This window comes from Sinocyclocheilus rhinocerous, unplaced genomic scaffold (genome assembly GCF_001515625.1).
Source record: "Sinocyclocheilus rhinocerous isolate Xijiao unplaced genomic scaffold, SAMN03320098_v1.1 scaffold1624, whole genome shotgun sequence".
Classification (NCBI taxonomy): domain Eukaryota; kingdom Metazoa; phylum Chordata; class Actinopteri; order Cypriniformes; family Cyprinidae; genus Sinocyclocheilus; species Sinocyclocheilus rhinocerous.
This window is the reverse complement of record NW_015639527.1, coordinates 996,548-1,017,188: the sequence shown is the minus strand read 5'-3', so window position 1 is coordinate 1,017,188 and position 20,641 is coordinate 996,548. Positions and strand designations below refer to the sequence as shown.

At 35.6% G+C, this 20,641-nt stretch overlaps 1 protein-coding gene across 8 annotated transcripts in view; it reads left to right on the top strand.

Moving 5' to 3' along the window:
- The window catches only part of LOC107751396 (opioid-binding protein/cell adhesion molecule homolog), a 306,488-nt gene that overhangs the window by 221,803 nt on the left and 64,044 nt on the right, over positions 1–20,641 (top strand). For 5 of the 8 annotated variants that reach the window (XM_016567121.1, XM_016567120.1, XM_016567118.1 and 2 more), the window contains exon 1: positions 3,560–3,981. In XM_016567121.1, coding sequence (XP_016422607.1) covers positions 3,803–3,981 — 179 coding nt within the window. In that variant the 5' untranslated portion in view covers positions 3,560–3,802. Of the gene's footprint in view, positions 1–3,559; positions 3,982–20,641 lie in introns of those variants that run through there. The other 3 variants (XM_016567119.1, XM_016567123.1, XM_016567122.1) reach the window with 1 other exon arrangement.

Here is a 20,641-nt window from a genome sequence, read left to right as displayed (position 1 = left end):
AGATAGATAGATAGATAGATAGAAGGCATGGCAGTTCAGAGCCCGGTCTCATGAAAATGCATATAAATAGTACGCCAAATAAAAACGAAAACTCATGGTATTGATACGCAAAAATGGACTTTGGCGTGTATATGATACGCGCGTGTTTGGCGTGCATATAATACGCAGTTTTCGCGTGCATATGATACGCATCTACCCCACAACCCTAAACCTACCCATCGTGTAGCATATACACACCAAAGTCCATTTTTGCGTATCAATACCACGAGTTTAAATTTTTATTTGGCATACTATTTATACGCACTTTCATGAGATTGGGTTAGCAGTTCAATGCTTTTGCTAAATAAATTCACCCAACCTTTAACACTGCAGAAAAATGAGTCATCCACAAATGCCCTGTGTATGCTTCACTCACCACTTAGTACATTTTTATGAAAGAAGAGTCTTGTATGACCCTCATTTCTGTTCAGAAACCAACTACTCTGCATGCAGTTGTTTAGGCCACTGTCACGTTGAATGTGGATCTCTAGAGTGATCTGTGTCGACACATTGCCACACTTGCAGAGAGGGACCATCTGTCTGAGAGGTTAGAGAATATGTTGTGTTTCTTGAATTGCTCCTCTTAAAATGCTCTGGGCATTTTTGTCCTTCTATAGGAAGTGAAGCTTGTTATGAAATAAGTGCTGCTGTCTTGAGTGAATTGATTACTTATGACTGATGGTAGAAAGTGGAAGCATGTGTCTCTGAGAATACTTATGAAATACTGGACATTTAATTTTGTACAGAAGCATTATGTCCATTCAAATGCTTTGAGGCAACTTCCAAAAAATTGTTTATATTCTAAAATTAAAGACTGGAATACACTGCACGACTTTTAAAATCTGAACAGATTTTAAAACAGGGCATCATATACTTACCGACTTTGTAATAGTCACAGAAGAAAAACTGACCATCATACACTAAACGACTGGGGATCATCCACTACCAGACTTTAAAGTTGTTCCGATCACAATAAACTCAAGCAGAAATGTGCACCTTGTTGATAGGAGACACATGACAAATGAAAACAATATGTTTTCTAAATTCAGCTTAAAATATCAAACATGTTTGATATCCTCTGAATGGATGGAAATCTGTCAACTCAAATCTGCAGACTGGCTCTGACTTTAGGCAACAAGCATCAGCTTCTCCAGACTGCAAATCAGGGGAAAACTGGTGCAAAAATCGTGTAGTGTATTCCAGCCTTAAGTTGCATGATTATTGTATAGGTAAAAAGGGTTTACGGTTAAAATGTTGTAGAAGAAATCACTCTTTGACTTGTCTGAATATATCTATACACTGCTAGACAAAGGTTTTAATGTTTTTTAAAAGTAGTATCTTATGGGCCCTGTGCGAAGTTGAGGTGCGAGGCCCTCTGCAATTTGGGTGGGGGTGGAGGGGTTACTGTAATGAACACGGATTTCTAGTGTATTTTCTTGAGCTTCCCAGGTAATGTCTATGGTTTGAACCATTTCAGAGGCGGCCAAAATTAGAATTTTAAAATGAGTAAAAGCTGTCTACGAACTTGACGTGTGTTGCCGTGCTCACTGACATGAATGCGTAAAAAACACGGTCACACGCACATGCTCATTTTTATTTGATTTTTTTCATCTTTCATTACTGTTGGTCACTCTTTACGTCTGTCTGTGGGTTTAGCAAATATTTAACGAATTAAATGTATTAAAAAGTCCTCAAAACATTAGATTCATCCGCGCTGGAGCTGTGCCGCCGCACAACCCACGCAAGGAAGATAATTCTGCAAACAGCTGCAATTGCAGGTTTTCAAACAGAGATGGCGACAAAGAGGCAAAACTTACGGACTGCAGCTTTAACCAATGAAGACATTTTGGACTGTCTCTGCTTGTTTGCAATGCAAGGGTAAATAAAGAAATGGTTGTTTGAATATGTACAGCGTTTTCAATTAACACTACATATATAAATGCTAAGGAATTTGAGGAGCGGAGTGTCTTATGCCCATATATATGAATTTGAGGAGCAGAGTATCTAGCATTTGTCGTCAGTCATAGAAAGTACTAATTAAAAAGACTGTGCGTAGCATTTCGTCTTTAAAACATGAGCTCCAATAAACTTTATAACATGTAAATTGATGAAAACATAATGCGATGCACTTATTAATTTGACCAGTTTGGCTGGCTTAAAATTGTGTCTGTTCTAATATGACGCTCAAAACATATAGATGTCCGACATTCGCTGGTTAAAAATCAACTCCACTTGAGCTTGATTTTGGTGTTAATAATATAATGACTATATAAGCCTTATATAGCAGGTTTTTTTGCATTTCCTGATAAGTAGCGGTTTTGAACTTATAGGCTACGAGGTTTCCGCCCGACAGTGATTGTAAGCTCTACTGCATACTACATTTTTAACAAGCAGAATAATACATCATCATGATACACATAGTCTGACTTTTAGATATTTAGCTATAATAGTTTTTCGAAGGACAAAAACTTTAAAACTATTGGCTTTACATCAAGTCAGCTGTCACTTTTCCTGCGAGGCCCTGTGCTAGATAGATAGATAGATAGATAGATAGATAGATAGATAGATGCTTTGAGGCGACTTTTTTGAAGTTTTTCCTTTTTATACAGGTGCATCTCAATAAATTAGAATGTCGTGGAAAGTTCATTTATTTCAGTAATTCAACTCAAATTGTGAAACTCGAATTAAAAGAACCAAAGACTTAAACTACTTCAGTCTGTGTGCATTGAATTTATTTAATACACGAATTTCACAATTTGAGTTGAATTACTGAAATAAATGAACTTTTCCACGACATTCTAATTTATTGAGATGCACCTGTATATTTTTGAATATTTATGAAATACCTACTCAGAATGAGTAGTTTAAACAGCCATGTTAACAAGAAGTAGTTTAGATTTTCAAAACAATCTCTTAAAAAGTAGCTGCGTGACACCCTTGATTTTGTACTACAATTTTCCTGTCATCCTCTCTGTCTAGACATCATTCCTTTCAGTCCTCAAAAATATGGGTTATTTGATTTGTGATTTTGTGCAACAAAGCTCAATTTTCTCTCTCGAGGGCTATTTGAACAGTGGTGTTGAATGGCAGAGGCTGCATCCACAAGGCAATCAATGAATGTCGCTCACGCATTGCATTATACTCCACACAATAGCCGCTGATTTGCGCGCAGTTTTTGGCGCTGTAGCCTACTGCCCGGCGCGAGGACGCGTCTGCCACTGCTACTACATGGCAGTAGCGCGCGCCTTTTCCAACTTGTGCCTGATCTACAGCCCAGCAGGCTCTAAAAGAAAACCGAGCAACGGTCCCACTGGAGGGAGACTTTATTTTCTTCTTTTATTTTTGTTTAAGAAGACTGTGTATACTCATACTGTACTGCACTGAGGAACCACAAACACTCTCCATATCTATTCACGCGCAGCTGGAGAGACATTTTGGCAGGTTCATTCGCTCTCGACTTCTTAAAGTTTGAGACAGCGGGTCAGTGAGCGAAAAAGGTGGATTTTCAGTTCGGATATTAAAGGCAATAGGATAGGAGAACGATTGAGGGCACCACTAAAGTGTACATTTCATTCATAGGTTATTTTATTACCCCCCCCCCCCATTTCCATGGCGACGGCACGGCGCGGTCATCGATAAGCGCTCTGTCCGCGAGGGATTTTGCTGTCTACCTGGGGAGGAAATCTGGATTAACCGATGAACTGTAATGGCTAACTAACGCGTTTCTCTTTTGGACTACTGTGAACGGATTTCCAGTCCGCAGATGAAGATGGTTGTGTGTGGATACTGCGCGGCGTCCTGGAGGAGGTGTGTGGTGATGAGTCTCAGACTACTGTTCCTTCTCCCCGCAGGTCTGCCTGTCCGCAGTCAGGGAGAATCCCAATCCGATAACAAACAGATGGACAATATCACCATCAGACAAGGAGAGACGCTCTTCCTCAGGTAGGCGGTGATGGTTGTGCATTTATCATGCTGTCATGTTCCAGTGTCCTGCGTGAAAAGAGCATCAGAACTGTCAAGTGTTTTGCATGTCGGTTCATCACGTTTGTCACCTGATTTTTATCAGTTTATATTATAGGGTAAAATGGCTTAGTTAGTTAAGTCAACATTAGTTAAATGTGCTTGATGTTATTCTTTATTATAAGTTTTGGTGCACGGAGTGTAAACTATTTTAACCCAGTATAATTGAAACCATAAGTTTAAGTGCTGCACTAATTTTTTAATTAAATTCACAACCTGCATTTCATTGCACTTTTTCAGCCTCTTTGAATTTACGAAGAACATGAAGTTAAAACTTGAGAAGAACTGATATGAAAACTGATAAAATTGTGTTTTTGTGGCAAATTAAATGGACTGAAACAAATGTTTAATTACACAATGACCTGAACATTTGCACAGTGCTGAAAATATTAGAATAAATTATCTTATAAAGCAGCCAAAAGTCAGAAGGATGCATCAAAAATGTCAGTGCACTGAAGAAAAAACGAAACAAAAAAACAATAAGTAAAATGTATACTTCATTTTTCTTTTGCAAGTTTTTGCACACATATTTTTTTAAGTACAATTTAATTATGGAATGAAATAAAATCTACTTAACTGATTTATGTAAAATTAGCAAAGGAAATAAGGAAATTTAACGTGGCCAGATAGAGTTTGATGAGTAATTTAATTATTTGAAGTTTATTCTGCAATACTGAAGTACAATTCACTCAGTCACGGTTTGTAAACTTTACTCAAACAATGTAGCACTTAAAAAAACATGCTATTAAAGCATGTAGTTTACTTACAAACATGTAAGTAAGCAAGTAGATGGCTTGTTATCCTTTTTAAGATATGTCTACTCAATATTACCCAAATGAACACAGAGACCTCAATACTTGGTACACAATACAGTGTGGATAGTGTTTGAGTATGAATGGGTCATTTTGAGTAGAAAATGAACTCCAGATGTCACAAAACAGCAAGTTACTAAACCTAACAACAAAAGCAACCATAAAACAGTTTAAATAGAACTCGAAAACAGTGAAAAATTTAACCAATTATTCATGCCCCAGTGCATGATGGGAACAACAGGATCATAACTTTGATATTTACTTAAAGAATCTTTCTAAACATAACAAACAATTCCAAGTAAATATACTTATAATTTCAAACTTTAATTTCTACAAGCTTAAATTGAGTACTAATATAGAATTTACTATTTTTTTTAATTCTTGCCTGAACTAAATTATTTAATTTAGAAATTACATTTGTTTTTCAGTAGTATTTACTTCACCACAAAATCTTTTTTTATCAGTTGAAGACATTGAGCCATTTTGTTCTGTTTTCAAATGTAGTGCATTACCTTCTTTGAGGCCCAGTAGTTCCCAAGTACTTTGCACTTTATGTTCTAAAGGAAACTTCTAAAGGAGTTACTTATGTAAATAATTATTTTAAGCAGTTTGTGTGTGTTTCACTTTTATTAAGTAGCTTATTGTGTTCTGTGTGTTTGTACTTAGCTATAGTTTGTAAATAAAACTGTCCCCCAAAGTGAGGTAAATGTGACAAAACCTCCCGTTGGGCATGTCCTCAATTGGAAACAATATACATAGCTAAGGAAAAGTGTGTGTGTATGTCAACTTTTGCCTATATTGGGGGGAACAAATGTCCCCACAGGGAAAATAAAACCTGGATTCAGCTACATTGTGGGGACTAGCTAACAACTTCAGTGAGGAAAGCAACTTAATAAACATAATAAACAGTGTCTTAATGAAAGTGTAAAAATGCAGAAACTTTTCTGTAAGGGTTTAGGGTTAGAGGATAGATAATATCACTAAGAGTAAAAACAATAGACGTCAGTGAAAATCCCAGTAATGACAGGAAAACATGTCTACTGTATATGTTGGGGCACTTGTGTTGCACACAAAAGGCCAGGCTAGTTATTTTGGTGACTAATGTTTTGGATTGTCATATGTCTTAAAGAAGGGACATGAACTAGTAACCTTTAGGATATTGTCATGACTAACAGGATTACACCAACTTTAATAAAGCTTAACCTCTGTGCAGGGATAGAGAAACTTACTAATGGAGATGACTGATTGACAGTGTATTTGATACACAATGTCTGCTGTTTGCTGAGAATATTAAACATTAAACCAGTGAGGGGTTGTATGATAAAATTGGAAAGATGCATTGAGGAATAGATCTTTAAAAACAATGATAATCTCTGTTGCACACAGTGAAGACATGCGTGAACAAAACATCTGTTTTGACAGATGCAAGCAGTAAGCCATATAAGCCATGTACAAAAATATATTTAAAAAAACTGATTTGCTGGCAAAATATTAAAATTGAGGAGAAGTATAGGGTCTGGTATTTCAAAAAGTCCCATTATGATGTTTGCACAGCTGCACACACATGAAGCACACACACGCAGAAAGGCACAAGGTTTCAAACAGCATGCGAACACCGAGCTGAATTCTCTTTTGCATCTCCTTGCGTTTTAACAGACACATTCACATAAAATTATGACAAAATACCCATCTCGACAGTCGTTCTGATAAACACAGTCAGTTATGTCTTATAGAAAACAGCTGAGAAAGAAATAGGATGTGTATCATTATATTGGATCTGAGCGTCAGGTCTTAAAGGGACAACAGCGTTTAAATACCTGCTGCTGGCATTAATGCTCATCAAACAACAAAACATAGCTTTGACTGTGTTTTTAGATGAATCTATATTTAAATTATACAGTGAACTCTATGCATTGTTATTTTACACGTAATTATTAAATTTCTGTACCTGAATACTACCAAATTTATTTTATTTATAACTTTGTTCTGTTGTATTTATCTATGCTTTGTTCTTATTTTTTACTGGCTGTTCACTTGACTTTAATCATGTTTGAACTTTCTTAGTTAGGTTAGTAGTTTTAGCTGTGGTATCGGAGAAGTACTTAGCTTTAAGTAATAAATGGAAAGGAAACTGAAATATACACTGAAATATTTTTTTTTCTTACTGATCAGAAAAAAGATCTGATCCGTGACTAAAAAACGGTAAAAAAAAAACGAGTTTTGTGATTCGTTGAACCACTTATTTTTAATTAATTACTCTATTTTTTAGCTTCAAAATGTAGATTCATGCAGTCAGCATGCCCTAAACATTCCCTGAATGTTCCCTAAACAATTCCTAAATGTTCCAAATGTGACTGTCTTGATTTTAGTAATATGGCAGTTCATTCTACAGTAAGTTGGAACAAATCTTGGTTATTTCATGTAATGTTTGATAAAAAATGTTGTTTCCTGCAGGCATGCTTCCAGCTTCCTGTATTTGAGTGTTAAATTAAACCTGTCCACAAATATATTGGCTTATTTAAAATTCCACCAAAGTTATAAACCTAAATTCTACGATGGGTGCAGCAGTTTCACTGATGCATTGCCAGTCATTGTGACAGCTGCACAGTTTGCAGTTATTGGTGTCATCATACCCGACCGCCCAAGGTGATGTTTTCAGTCATATCTCCCCCTCAGGTGAACATTAGCAGAAAACGAACTCTGGCAGTTCCAATTACTCTTAGGCCAAAAACATAAGGGCATTACATTAAAATAAGATTCATTGCGTAGGTCCTCAACGGCAAAGGCTAAATTAAAGCCCTCTTACAGAATTATGTGACAAAAATTGAGGGAGTTTGAGGGCAGTGAGTGGGCGTTGAAGTGCCGAACTGTCTGGAGAGGATTATGGTATATGGCAGTTTATTGGCTGGAAGACAAAGAGGAGGACTGTTATTGTTTAAAAGGTGAAATTCATGAGCTACAGAAGTACAACAAAGAAAAGACACAAGTAACAATTAAAATAAACATTTTTGTGAATGTTACGTATGTTATGAAAATAACGCTCATTAACAAATGTGCATATGAGAAAATGTGGTTGTGAGGAAACTACAGGTCACAGATGACAGGTCAGTAAGATTTTAGGATGGTTTAAGCAATTAAAAGAAAGCAAGTTAATGAGGAATACAACAGAAGCATGAATTCACTAGTGCTGTGAGACTTTAAATCCTAGCTTCAGATGTGCAGTGAGTAAAACCTGTTTTCCCTTGAGTGTTGTGATTTCAATGTTTGAAAATCTGTTAGGAAAGGGACTAGGATGACAATAACGAATGCCTGTTTTGTTTGTTGCAAAAAATAAATGAACTGTATCATATGAAAAGAAAAAAGAAAAGAAAAAAGAAAAACTATAGGGTATAAACCAACAATCGAAACGCAAGCCAAACTTGTCGAACTTAATGAATTTCAACACACTGCTTCCTCTCTGGACACAGTTGCCAACCTTGCTATTTTAAAGCTGAGTAGATACGTCCAGCCTACATCAAGAACTCTGATTGAGGAGTAAGATAAGTGGTTTATATTAAAGAATTAGACTTAATTAATCCTGGACCTTGGTGTTTGAATGTAGTCACCTGCACCTGTAGGTTTAGAGTCTAGTGGATGGGAAAGGCACTCACTTTTCCACTTGTGGTTGTTGAAAGCCCTTTGATTTATTGGTGTGCTGCTTTCATAGCTTGTTAATACCACCGAGAGCTGGTACGAAGGCCTTGTGCTACTTGTTGAAACTCAGAGCAGCCAATTTCCTCTCTCCCGGCATTTTCACTCTCAATGTGGAACAAAAAACATCTCTGAGATGCACCTCATTTTAGTAGGTGGTGAAAACATTCGTACCACCTCATGACGGTTCCGGGAGAACGCCCATGCAGGAGGAGTGCCCCTGACTGAGTCTTCTGTGATATTATCTTCCAGCCACTTGTTTGTCTGTTGTTGTTGACACCTGATATATCTGCTGTCGTTATCACCAGCCTCCCAAATGCTGGTGGATAGAAGCAAATCCCTGCAATTTCTGAAGAGTACACCAGGTTTAACCTGCAGATCAATCCAATATTCTCTCTTTCTCTGTGGATTTGTGTTTATTGGGGCTGCATTATGTGGTCAAACAATCACATTTTGATTATTTATTAAGTAAATGCAATTTGAACTGTGATATGCTAATCGTTTAACACCTAGTTTTGCTGTTGTTTGGGAGTTTGTACTTGATGTGTTTTTACTGATCGGATAATAATTAAACCATGAAAAGATCAAGTGTGATGAAGCATTTATTATAATTTTTATTATTTATTTATTTTACTTTTGCATATAGTGTGGGAGCAATGCTGTGGGTCCTGTGTTTTCCATGAGGCAGTCGGCTCTGACAATTTTTGCTGCAACATGAAAATATTTCCAAACAAAACCATGGCAGAATGAACTGTGATGCATCTTAAAGAAAGTGAAAGTGACGTGACGTGTAGCCGAGTATGGTGTCCCATACTCTGAATTTGTGCTCTGCATTCATCCCATCCAAGTTCACACACATAGCAGTGAGTAGTGAACACACACACACCGTGAACACACACCTGGAGTAGTGGGCAGCCATTTTTGCTGCGGTGCCCAGGGAGCAGTTGAGGGTTTGGTAGTCTCACCTCAGTCATGGTGTTGAAGAGAGCGCTGTACATTCACTCCACCCACCTACAATCTCTGCTGGTATCGAGACTTCGAACCCAGACCTTTGGGTTCCAAGTCCGACTCTCTAACCATTAGGCCACAACTAATGGTGCCTAGGCCGCCATTAGCGACATACATTCCTGAATGAATCAGTATTGTTGATTGAATCAGTTGAATGACTCGATTACTTGCTGATAGTTGCCCATCACCACTACACAGCAACTTACATTTTCTTCACAAAATGTTAAAATCTATTCTTTCAGTTCACGTTTCACTAAAAGCTTTTATTCCATCACTTTTCCAATTCTGAAATAATGTTGTACATGTAATATAATATACTATGAAGACGTCTTCACAATGTTGTTTGCAACTTTTCAGATCCTAAATAAAAGCTGTAATACACAGTTTTGCATTGACAAACGTGTAGTATATCATCTGTCCTAAAAATATACAGTGGGTACGGAAAGTATTCAGACCCCCTTAAATTTTTCACTCTTTGTTATTCTTTTTTAATAAATCTGCAAAAATGTCAACAATTCTGTGTTTTTCTGTCAATATGGGGTGCTGTGTTTACATTAATGAGGGAAAAAAATTAACTTAAATGATTTTAGCAAATGGCTGCAATATAACAAAGAGTGAAAAATTTAAGGGGGTCTGAATAATCTGTCCTAAAAATATATTTTTAGAGTTTATGCATCAGCTTTATAGCTTCACTTCCTGCCATTACTTTTCCTCACAAATCTCAGCTGTGATATCTAGCGGTCACATATCCTGACTCCTGCGGAAGGCTCAAAGCTCTCTTGTATATTAACTGAATCGTATTGAACGATCAGATATTTTGCGAATATCTGCAGCAGAGACGGAGAAAAGAATAAACGGGAGAGGTTAGAATGGACTGCTGCTTTGGAAAAAAATAAGCTTCTTGCTGATAAGATTGAGAGGGTACTAATTTGATTTCACAGCGAGCTGCTCAACATTATCTGTCTAATTCCACTTTCCTTTACCTTACATCAACATTATCTTGTCTCTCATTAAAGCCTAATCATTTGAGCCACCATCATAGGGCCAGACAGGAGCATGGGGTGCTGTCAGAATGAATGACCATCCAGACGATTCAGAGACCCGGGATTAATCAAGGTTTTGATATTTCAGAATTAATTCGCAATGGCAGAATGGACCTCTACTGTAGTTTGATTAATTTTTTTGGCTGAAAGGAGCTTGCGTCTAGCCCCAGTAAGGGGATGAAAGACTAGATCCATCTGTTAGCGAGTGCATTAGCGACAGCTGTTTGTCACCCATTCCGGATTGAAACGCCATCAGGGCATAATGACATTGTGGAGGCTCTTTGGCTTGGCCACACACCAAATGGTCCCCAACACCTTGCTGTCTTTCAGAACATTTCCTTTCACCAGACTCATTAACCTTTGAGAGGACAGAGAGCGAGAGAAGGAAAAACAAAAACAAGGCAGAAAAACACTGTGGATGTAATCACACTTGGCCTCGGTTTTTCCAGTTTTTTGTTTGGAACATAAATTCACAAAAAGTCTCCTCTCGAACATCTCCATCATCTTTTGCTCTGACGTTCTCTCTATAAATTTGGCCCAGATGATTCATTTCCTGACCACAAAAAAGTAGCATTGTATTTTTGGAGAAATTGCATGTTTTCGGTATCCATTACTTGCCTTTGAGAGTAGAGATGGGCCACTTGTGCAATCAAAATGTGCCGAATTACGCAACCTCAAAATTACAATCTATGTCAGAGAAATGAGATGGTCCGTCTGCATATAGTCTGGATTGAGCTCGCCCTACATTTTTGTGAAGCTTTTTTGTTTTTCACCATGGTGGATGTTTAAAAACATACATCAGTTCTCAGTCCAGAAAACGCTAGATGATGCTGCTGAACAATTATTCTACAATGTGTGCTTAATTGTGGAAAATTTGGAGTACAATTCTTTTTTTACCTGTTCAGATATGTAGGTCATAAGTTCAAAGAAGGTTTTTTTTCCATTTCATGGAATTAAAAAAGCTTATTGCATTTTTCTTAGCTTCCCTTGTTGACCCCACAAGTCTACAGGGATTCAACTAGTAATCACATCTGCAATTTGCTGTCTCTTTTTCTCTTAATAACTTGTATATATTGGCATTATATTGACTGTAGGCCATGCTATTTGGTCACTGACAAACCAGTATTGGCCAATACTTAAAAGTATAAAGTATGCTTGCTGTTGAATCTATTTTAAGGTCACTTGCCACTGCATTACATAAGGGGTTTTCACAATGGGGTCCAGGACCCTTGAAGGGGTGCTGGTGGGTCTATGGAAAAGTTGAGAGAAAATTGTAAAAATAAAATAAAAAGTTAACATTTACTGAATTTGACTAGGATAAGATTATTAAGGTTATTTTTTATTTAATTTACTATATTTTAAGAACTATAGTATTATGATTTTCTTCAGGTTTGTACATCTAAAATTACTTTAATATTGGGCATAATAAAAAATATTAAATTAAGTTTGTTTTGCAGATAACATTTTCATTTGTTTTGGGTTCAGTGCAATGACAATTTAAAATACAATTATATGATCTATATAATATCACGCTTAATATTTTTCTCACATAGTTTAAAAGGGTTTGTAAAATTTCAAAATATATACACAAGTAATAAAGATTTTTATTCAAGATTGAATCTCTGGATGTTTTTTTTAATCTTGTTTTATTTGACAGAAACAATAACACACACATCAAGCTTATTTTAGGACCATTTCAAAACAACAAAAGCTTTTCTGTAATTATTCAGATCCTTGACCAACAGCAGACAGCATTACCCAGCACAGGTTGCCAGCACTTCACTTCATCCTTAAAATGCATCCCCGCAGCAAAACACACTCCTTAGACTTGATATTTTGCCCACACAAACCTATTAGAAATTCCTGAATGCTGTTTGCAGTTTACTTTATGACCAAGGACCAGAACTAAGCGGCTGATACCTGCTTCCCTAGAGCTCGTGCTAGTGGGAGAGAGATGTAGGACTCAGCTTTTCAGCATGTCACTTTTATCCTGGCAGATTGCGTCAGTGTGCTGAGCAGTTCAGGGCTGGCTAGTGCAGGTGTGTGGGGTGGCTCTGGGCATCTGGACAGCAGCCAGAGACTTTAAAGGTGGGAGACCGGTTTCACTGAATGCTTAAAGGTCTAAACTCCGCCTCTGCAGAGCAAGGTTAACAAAATCAAAACTGCGTGAGCATAAACACACACCAAACACATCTAAACACATGCAGTATGAACACGTAAACATGGAAATGAAGGTAAGGAATGTACAGTCACTGGTAACAAGGGTACAGGGCTAATTTCTCTCACTAAGCATTTGATTGCACAGCAGATTTGATATAAAAACTATGATTTATGTTTTTTTTTTCTTTACAGCTCAGGACAGAGTTCATTAGCCATTAAAAAGCAAGCAAATGTTTTTTTTTTTTTTTCTGTTCAGGGTTCTGATTGAACGTCCAATCACTCACTCATTTGTACTCGTCTATTACATGCATAATCAATGTTATGTATAGATATAGACCATCATCATTTGCTTCCCTTCATTTGCTTGAATAAAAAGGCTCCTGAGGCTGGGTATTTTTAGTCCGCTGACGGGACTGGGTCTGTCGCACAAAGTGAAGCAATTTGCAAGAAGAATTTCCGTCTCTTGTTTATTTCTCTCGGGAGGGTCTGTCATTAAAGCGGCAAGATGTTCACAATCTGTCTGAAGAAGAGATGAAGAGGGTATTTAATACATATTATGTCACCGGACTTGCGTTCTGCTTTGCTTTAGGACATATTTTTTCAAAAGGTCATGCAAACGCACTATTCCGTAAAAATTTTGGAGAAAATTGCCTATTCTGGGGGGCCTCTGAGAAATCTAGTCCTGTCCGGAATATCAGTGATGGCACAATCATTTTGTCTTTCACTGAATGCTGTAACCAAAGCTACATTTCTTGCAGTGCTGCCTAATGTATCTTAATTATGGATCTTGACCTTTTATGGATTTAGAGAAAACATAATAGCAATATCAAGCATGATCCCTTCCTTAATTATTTTCTTCCCTTAATTGTATACTTAATATTATGATCGTTTATTTAATCAAATATATCTGGAGTCCTTTAATAATTGTAACTCACACATTGTTTAGGAGAATAATCTGGTTTGTTTAGTACAAAAATTCTAAAATTGTAGAAACTTATGTGTCATTCATTCATTCGTTCATTCATTAAAAAACCCAAGGAACTTTCTTTCTTTTTTTCTTTCTTTCTTTCTTTCTTTCTTTCGTAATCTTCTACATCTTCTTTATTATTTTATGATTTATAATATTATTTTATATATTTTATATATTTATTTAGAATATAGTATTCATCATAATATGTAAATCATGACTATAATCAGAAATAACAGAGAACTATTATTATTATTATTATTATTATTATTATTATTATTATTATTATTATTATTATTATTATTATTATTATTATTATTATTATTATTATTATTATTATTATTATTATTATTATTATTATTATTATTATTATTATCTTCATAATTCTTCTTTGTTTACTAATTTATTTATTTATTTTCTGATTTTAAAATAATTGAATAATTTAGGTTAGCATTTATATTAATGTATGAAAGTGAAAGTGTATATTTAGTTTAGTCTCCCAGTGTAATCTCCCAATTAATATGTCATAAAATTGCATGTGCAGTTTATAAAAGTGAGATAAAAGTGCTGTTTAAAATAGTTTTAGGTGAAGTACTGTATATCACTGCAGACGATGGCTGTCACTGCTTGAAATGTCATGCCAGCTATAGTTATGGAGCTGATATCTTAGGCTGATCATTTTTAATTTGCTCTTTTTATATACCCAAACATGCTTAGAAATAGTTACATCATATATACATTTTATGTTGAAAACAGAGCTGATGTTGGAGCCGTGGTCTAGTAGTTAACACACTGAGCTTTAGAGCTTAAAGGGGCAGCACAAGTTCAAATCTGCCACGTAATCTGCTCCCATTCCCCCACTTTCTCCTTATCATTTCCTGCCTTCACCATACTCTTCTCTCAATATAGATTGGCAGAAAAAGATCTGTGGAGGAACACCTGACTTTGTAGTTTCATGGCATGAGCTTCTGATCTGCTATAATTAATTCTGATTTGCTGAACATGTAGAATGATAGACTATTGATTTTGTGTTGATGGCGAGATTGTACATCAACCCTGAGAAGGACTGATCTTCTGTGTCCCGTCAGTCAGTCTCTTTACCCCTCGCAGTAGCTGCAGTTCTGCACTGTTCACCCATCCAGCGCTTTAAATGAGAGTTATGACAGGCTGCTGTGACCTCCTTTAACTTTTAAGCTACTGCTGTCTTTTGACAAGAAAGATGGGTGAGGGGAAAAAAAAGGTTTCTCTTTTGGTGCTGCAGAACCAAGAATCACAAAGCCTAGTAAGAATGTTCCAAAGACTGTTATGAAGCACTATTTTTTGATGCCAGGCATGACTTTCTTACGCAGACGCACCTGAGAAATCCATGCTGTATTCAAACAGAACCCCATGGCTTTTCTCAACAAACTGGAGCTTCACACTTTCAAGTCTCCTGGAAACAGTTCACACAACTTAGAATCAATCTTGGATTTCCACATCATAGAAGCCCTCAGGGTTTAAGAGACAAAAATCTCTGTCTATGCCGCAATGCTGAGGTGAAGCTCTCTGTGCTCTTTTAATCAGCAAGGACTCCAGGAGAGAGACCTCACATGCCTCCCCCCTGCTTTTTGTCATGTACTAATAATGCAGTAATCAAAAAACCCAAGGAACTTGCGCATGCAGCTTTTCATTCCTGAATGCGTTTCTGAGTAACATAACCTAACATTAACATTATAATGATCCTGGCTAATCAGAGTGTTTATGCATACAGAGCTGCATGTCACCTGCTGTTGATTTCTCTTTGTATGTTTTGTAATTGAAAGTTTTAATATTATAAAACAAGGCTATTTTTGGATTTATAAAGAGTGGGGCATGTTTATAGTGTGTATGCAGTGGAAAATGAGTATGCACTACACAGAATGGAAAATGTATAACTAGGTAGTGTAAAAAAAAAACTATCATGCATTACAAACAATAATGTCCACTACAAAACTAGAATGCACTAGTAATTAGGCATTAGGTGCATAGGTGCATAAGGCACATTGCAAAACTATGATATAGTAGTAGAAGTAATAGTATGATACTAATAGTATGATACCAAACGAATATATTTACATGTTGTTAAATTTAAAATATTCATAATCAGAAACATTTAATATGAAAATTAGATTTAACCTGTTCAGTCTCAGTAGTGCCAAAGCATCATCAGCTGTATTTAGTGGTTAAATACAATCTGTTCTCTAATGTGTGTCATTTACACCTGTTTATTAGTGTTGTGACAAAAGGTGATTTCAGAAATCACGTTTACACAGCAGAGGAAACACTCCTCCTCCGCAGGATTCATATTAATGAACGTAATTCTGAGCTTCAATGACAGCGGCACTTCATAAACATCACAACAAATCTCTCCTTTACCTCTAACATGGCTTGTTGGCTTATGAATATCACGTTTTATTGGTTTTGTCAGTCAAGATTGGCTTTGTCAGTCAAGATTCCACTAGTGCAGTGTAAAATGCAATACCTCACAGGGCTGAGATGTGCTATCTGACTAGCTTTAGTGGTTAAGGTTTGATTCTGAATATGTTTAGTCATTTTATATATTATTTAGTGTGCTGAATGTGATTTAGAAGAAGCTTGACGGCTTCACTGAGATGATATAATGGGTATTATGTCATGGTTTCTGCATTCATTGAGTGTAGGTGAGGATTCTTGAGTTCTCAGGCCTTTTCATAATTTAAAGGCAATTTCAGCTCAACTGAATGTGATTTGTAGTACTCAAACCCATTTGAAGTTTTGCTGTTAGACCTCTAGGCCTCAGTAGTGTTGTGTATTAATGTAACAGGTTTGGGTGGTTGGAGTTGCTGAAGTAGTTTTGAATTATAATTTTCGAATTTATCATTTTCTGTGAAGACAACACATGCCCCGATAACAGATTCATCAAAGATTGTTTTGTAGTCAGTGTACAGATTTGAATTGGAGCATGTCTACTAACACATGCGAGACACTAGATCAGTGGGTCCAGTGCTGTATGGATGACCTACTTAAAGTGCTGAAATCCAATTAGCCCACACTAATAATCTAGACTAAGTCCTGTGTGGACACCACAGATCTGCAGTGTAAGACGTGTCTGGCTGGCTGAGCAAATTCAAAGTCCTGGACTGTGATGGAAACGAGAACTCTGCCTGATTTAATTAAAGTCAAAACATGATGAAAGGGACGGGTAAATTACCCATCGGTTTTTAAATGTTGCACACGAGTGAGCTGCCTCTTGACCCATAAGATATTATGACACACTCATAAAGCTTAAACAGACAAAAAGAATGACATTAATTTAGCATGCACAACTTTGTAGCAAGACCACTAGCCCATGTCCATGTCTAAATTAACAAATATATTGTTGGAAAATATGCATAATTACATCTGTATGTATGTAAGCATGTATTTACACTTTTAAGTTTTATTGTTTTGATTCATTATATGCATGATATACATATTTTTATATATTTATGTATGCTATACATCACAAAATAATAAATGTAGATGTGCAGAATTATTATTATTTCTTTACACTTCTACCTTTATTATTTTATTTTTTACTGTATTTATGATTTAAAATAATTATATTATGTTATATTGTATTACAATAATATAAATCATAATGCTACTACTACTACTACTATTACTACAACTACTATTTTTTATTTATTCATAACCAAATAATAAAATAATAATAATAATAAGTATTATTATTTACATTTTTATGATTTATTGTATGCATGATATATATGTATTTATACTGTATTATAAAATAAATAATAATGTAGAAGTGCAGTGCAGTATTATTATTATTATTATTATTATTATTACTTTACACTTCTACATTTATTATTATTATTATTAATAATGTTTGCAGCAGTGTAAAATGCAATACCTCACAGGGCTGAGATGTGCTATCTGACTAGCTTTAGTGGTTAAGGTTTGATTCTGAATATGTTTAGTCATTTTATATATTATTTAGTGTGCTGAATGTGATTTAGAAGAAGCTTGACGGCTTCACTGAGATGATATAATGGGTATTATGTCATGGTTTCTGCATTCATTGAGTGTAGGTGAGGATTCTTGAGTTCTCAGGCCTTTTCATAATTTAAAGGCAATTTCAGCTCAACTGAATGTGATTTGTAGTACTCAAACCCATTTGAAGTTTTGCTGTTAGACCTCTAGGCCTCAGTAGTGTAGTGTATTAATGTAACAGGTTTGGGTGGTTGGAGTTGCTGAAGTAGTTTTGAATTATAATTTTCGAATTTATCATTTTCTGTGAAGACAACACATGCCCCGATAACAGATTCATCAAAGATTGTTTTGTAGTCAGTGTACAGATTTGAATTGGAGCATGTCTACTAACACATGCGAGACACTAGATCAGTGGGTCCAGTGCTGTATGGATGACCTACTTAAAGTGCTGAAATCCAATTAGCCCACACTAATAATCTAGACTAAGTCCTGTGTGGACACCACAGATCTGCAGTGTAAGACGTGTCTGGCTGGCTGAGCAAATTCAAAGTCCTGGACTGTGATGGAAACGAGAACTCTGCCTGATTTAATTAAAGTCAAAACATGATGAAAGGGACGGGTAAATTACCCATCGGTTTTTAAATGTTGCACACGAGTGAGCTGCCTCTTGACCCATAAGATATTATGACACACTCATAAAGCTTAAACAGACAAAAAGAATGACATTAATTTAGCATGCACAACTTTGTAGCAAGACCACTAGCCCATGTCCATGTCTAAATTAACAAATATATTGTTGGAAAATATGCATAATTACATCTGTATGTATGTAAGCATGTATTTACACTTTTAAGTTTTATTGTTTTGATTCATTATATGCATGATATACATATTTTTATATATTTATGTATGCTATACATCACAAAATAATAAATGTAGATGTGCAGAATTATTATTATTTCTTTACACTTCTACCTTTATTATTTTATTTTTTACTGTATTTATGATTTAAAATAATTATATTATGTTATATTGTATTACAATAATATAAATCATAATGCTACTACTACTACTACTATTACTACAACTACTATTTTTTATTTATTCATAACCAAATAATAAAATAATAATAATAATAAGTATTATTATTTACATTTTTATGATTTATTGTATGCATGATATATATGTATTTATACTGTATTATAAAATAAATAATAATGTAGAAGTGCAGTGCAGTATTATTATTATTATTATTATTATTATTACTTTACACTTCTACATTTATTATTATTATTATTAATAATGTTTGCACTTATGTATTATATTATAAAAATATCAATATAAAATTCATAAAATAATAAATATAGAAATGCAAAGTATTATTATTATTATTGTTATATACACTTCTACATTTATTTTATGATTTACTATGTGTGATTTGTTAGGATAGATAAAATAGATTTTTTTTAAATATAAATAATAGGTATAAATTGATAAAGTGATGAAATAATAAACATAACTGATATTATTGATAGTATTATTTACTAAATTAAGTTATTTATTTCCTTATTTTAAATGATTATTTATTTGAGAGGTCCAACTACCTTCAGGAAGCTCAACCATAGCGTGTGGAAGACTATGGGTGGCGTTTAGTTCAGAAATAACTCACTTTATATTAAACTGTACCCTAAACTGTAGTATACCTCTTAACGTAGATCCACAAAACACTGTCGCATCGCCCGTATGGCTACGCTGCCAGTTTTCGCCACAGTTGCATTGCGTTCAAACAGCTCCACAGCTGATTAACAAATAGGCGTTTTTGTTTGTACATCTGTTAGGTTTTTTTCATGTGTGTAATTGGAAGTGCTGAGGGCATCGGTTCAAACAGAGCATCACAATGGCAGGCCCAGAGTTTAGCCAAGTCCCTGGTGCCCTTTCTGTCACTGTTGATTGTACGCTGGTTAATGGGGGAAATCTGTGTGCACGGGTGCAGTCTTCTGTGCTGTAACACTGGCCAGTTTGTGGATTGGTTCATCAGCTGTTCGGCCTGTCATTATAAGACAAATAAGAAGCACTTAAATGGCATTGGCTCCTATTACAATCACTTAACCACTGGGAATAAATGGCTGTACATTTCATTTTGCTTTTCTGCCGGCTTCAGCGGCTCTCTCTCTTCATCAGCAGCAGGGCGATTTGCTTTTGTCTGTGACTCGAGGCACTTAGTGCCAGTTCAACTGGAGCTTTATGTGTGGGTCTAAGATCAAACCCTGTTACGCACACCATCCCGACACTCACTTAAGAGCTGGAAACACATAAGATGTTATATATTTTCCCTACGTGACACTGTATAATCTCAGTGTTTATGTCTGCATATGTGTCCATGCCAGAAAAGAAATCATCTAAGGCTAAAAACGGATTTCCGCTGGTAGTGATTGTTTGTTTCTCTCTGTATGAATTTGTGATACATGTGCTCTTGCATCTGATGTTGCTGTCTGTAAGGCTCTCCCACGCTGTCACACGATGCCCAACAAAAGCATGTTTGCAGGCTGACGTGTCTCTCATTTCATGGTTGACACGTCTGATATCGCTGGATCACACATCATGGGATCCTTACTCTAAATCCTTGCTTTACAATCATATTGTTCCTCTTCGCTCACACTATAGGCTACTTCAATTTAAATCCACTTCTGATGTTTTTTTTTTGTTTTGTTTTTTTTACAAGTAGACACAGTTAAGTGTCTTGCTATTACCATAGTGCAAAACGGTAGTATGCACTGTAATGTAATTTTTGGTCTGTACAGTAACTAATAATTATACTTTTTATTTAAAAACTCATTTAAAAAGTGTGATTTAAAGATCCCATTAGTTTTTTTTTGTTAATAATAATAATAATAATAATTATTATTAATAAT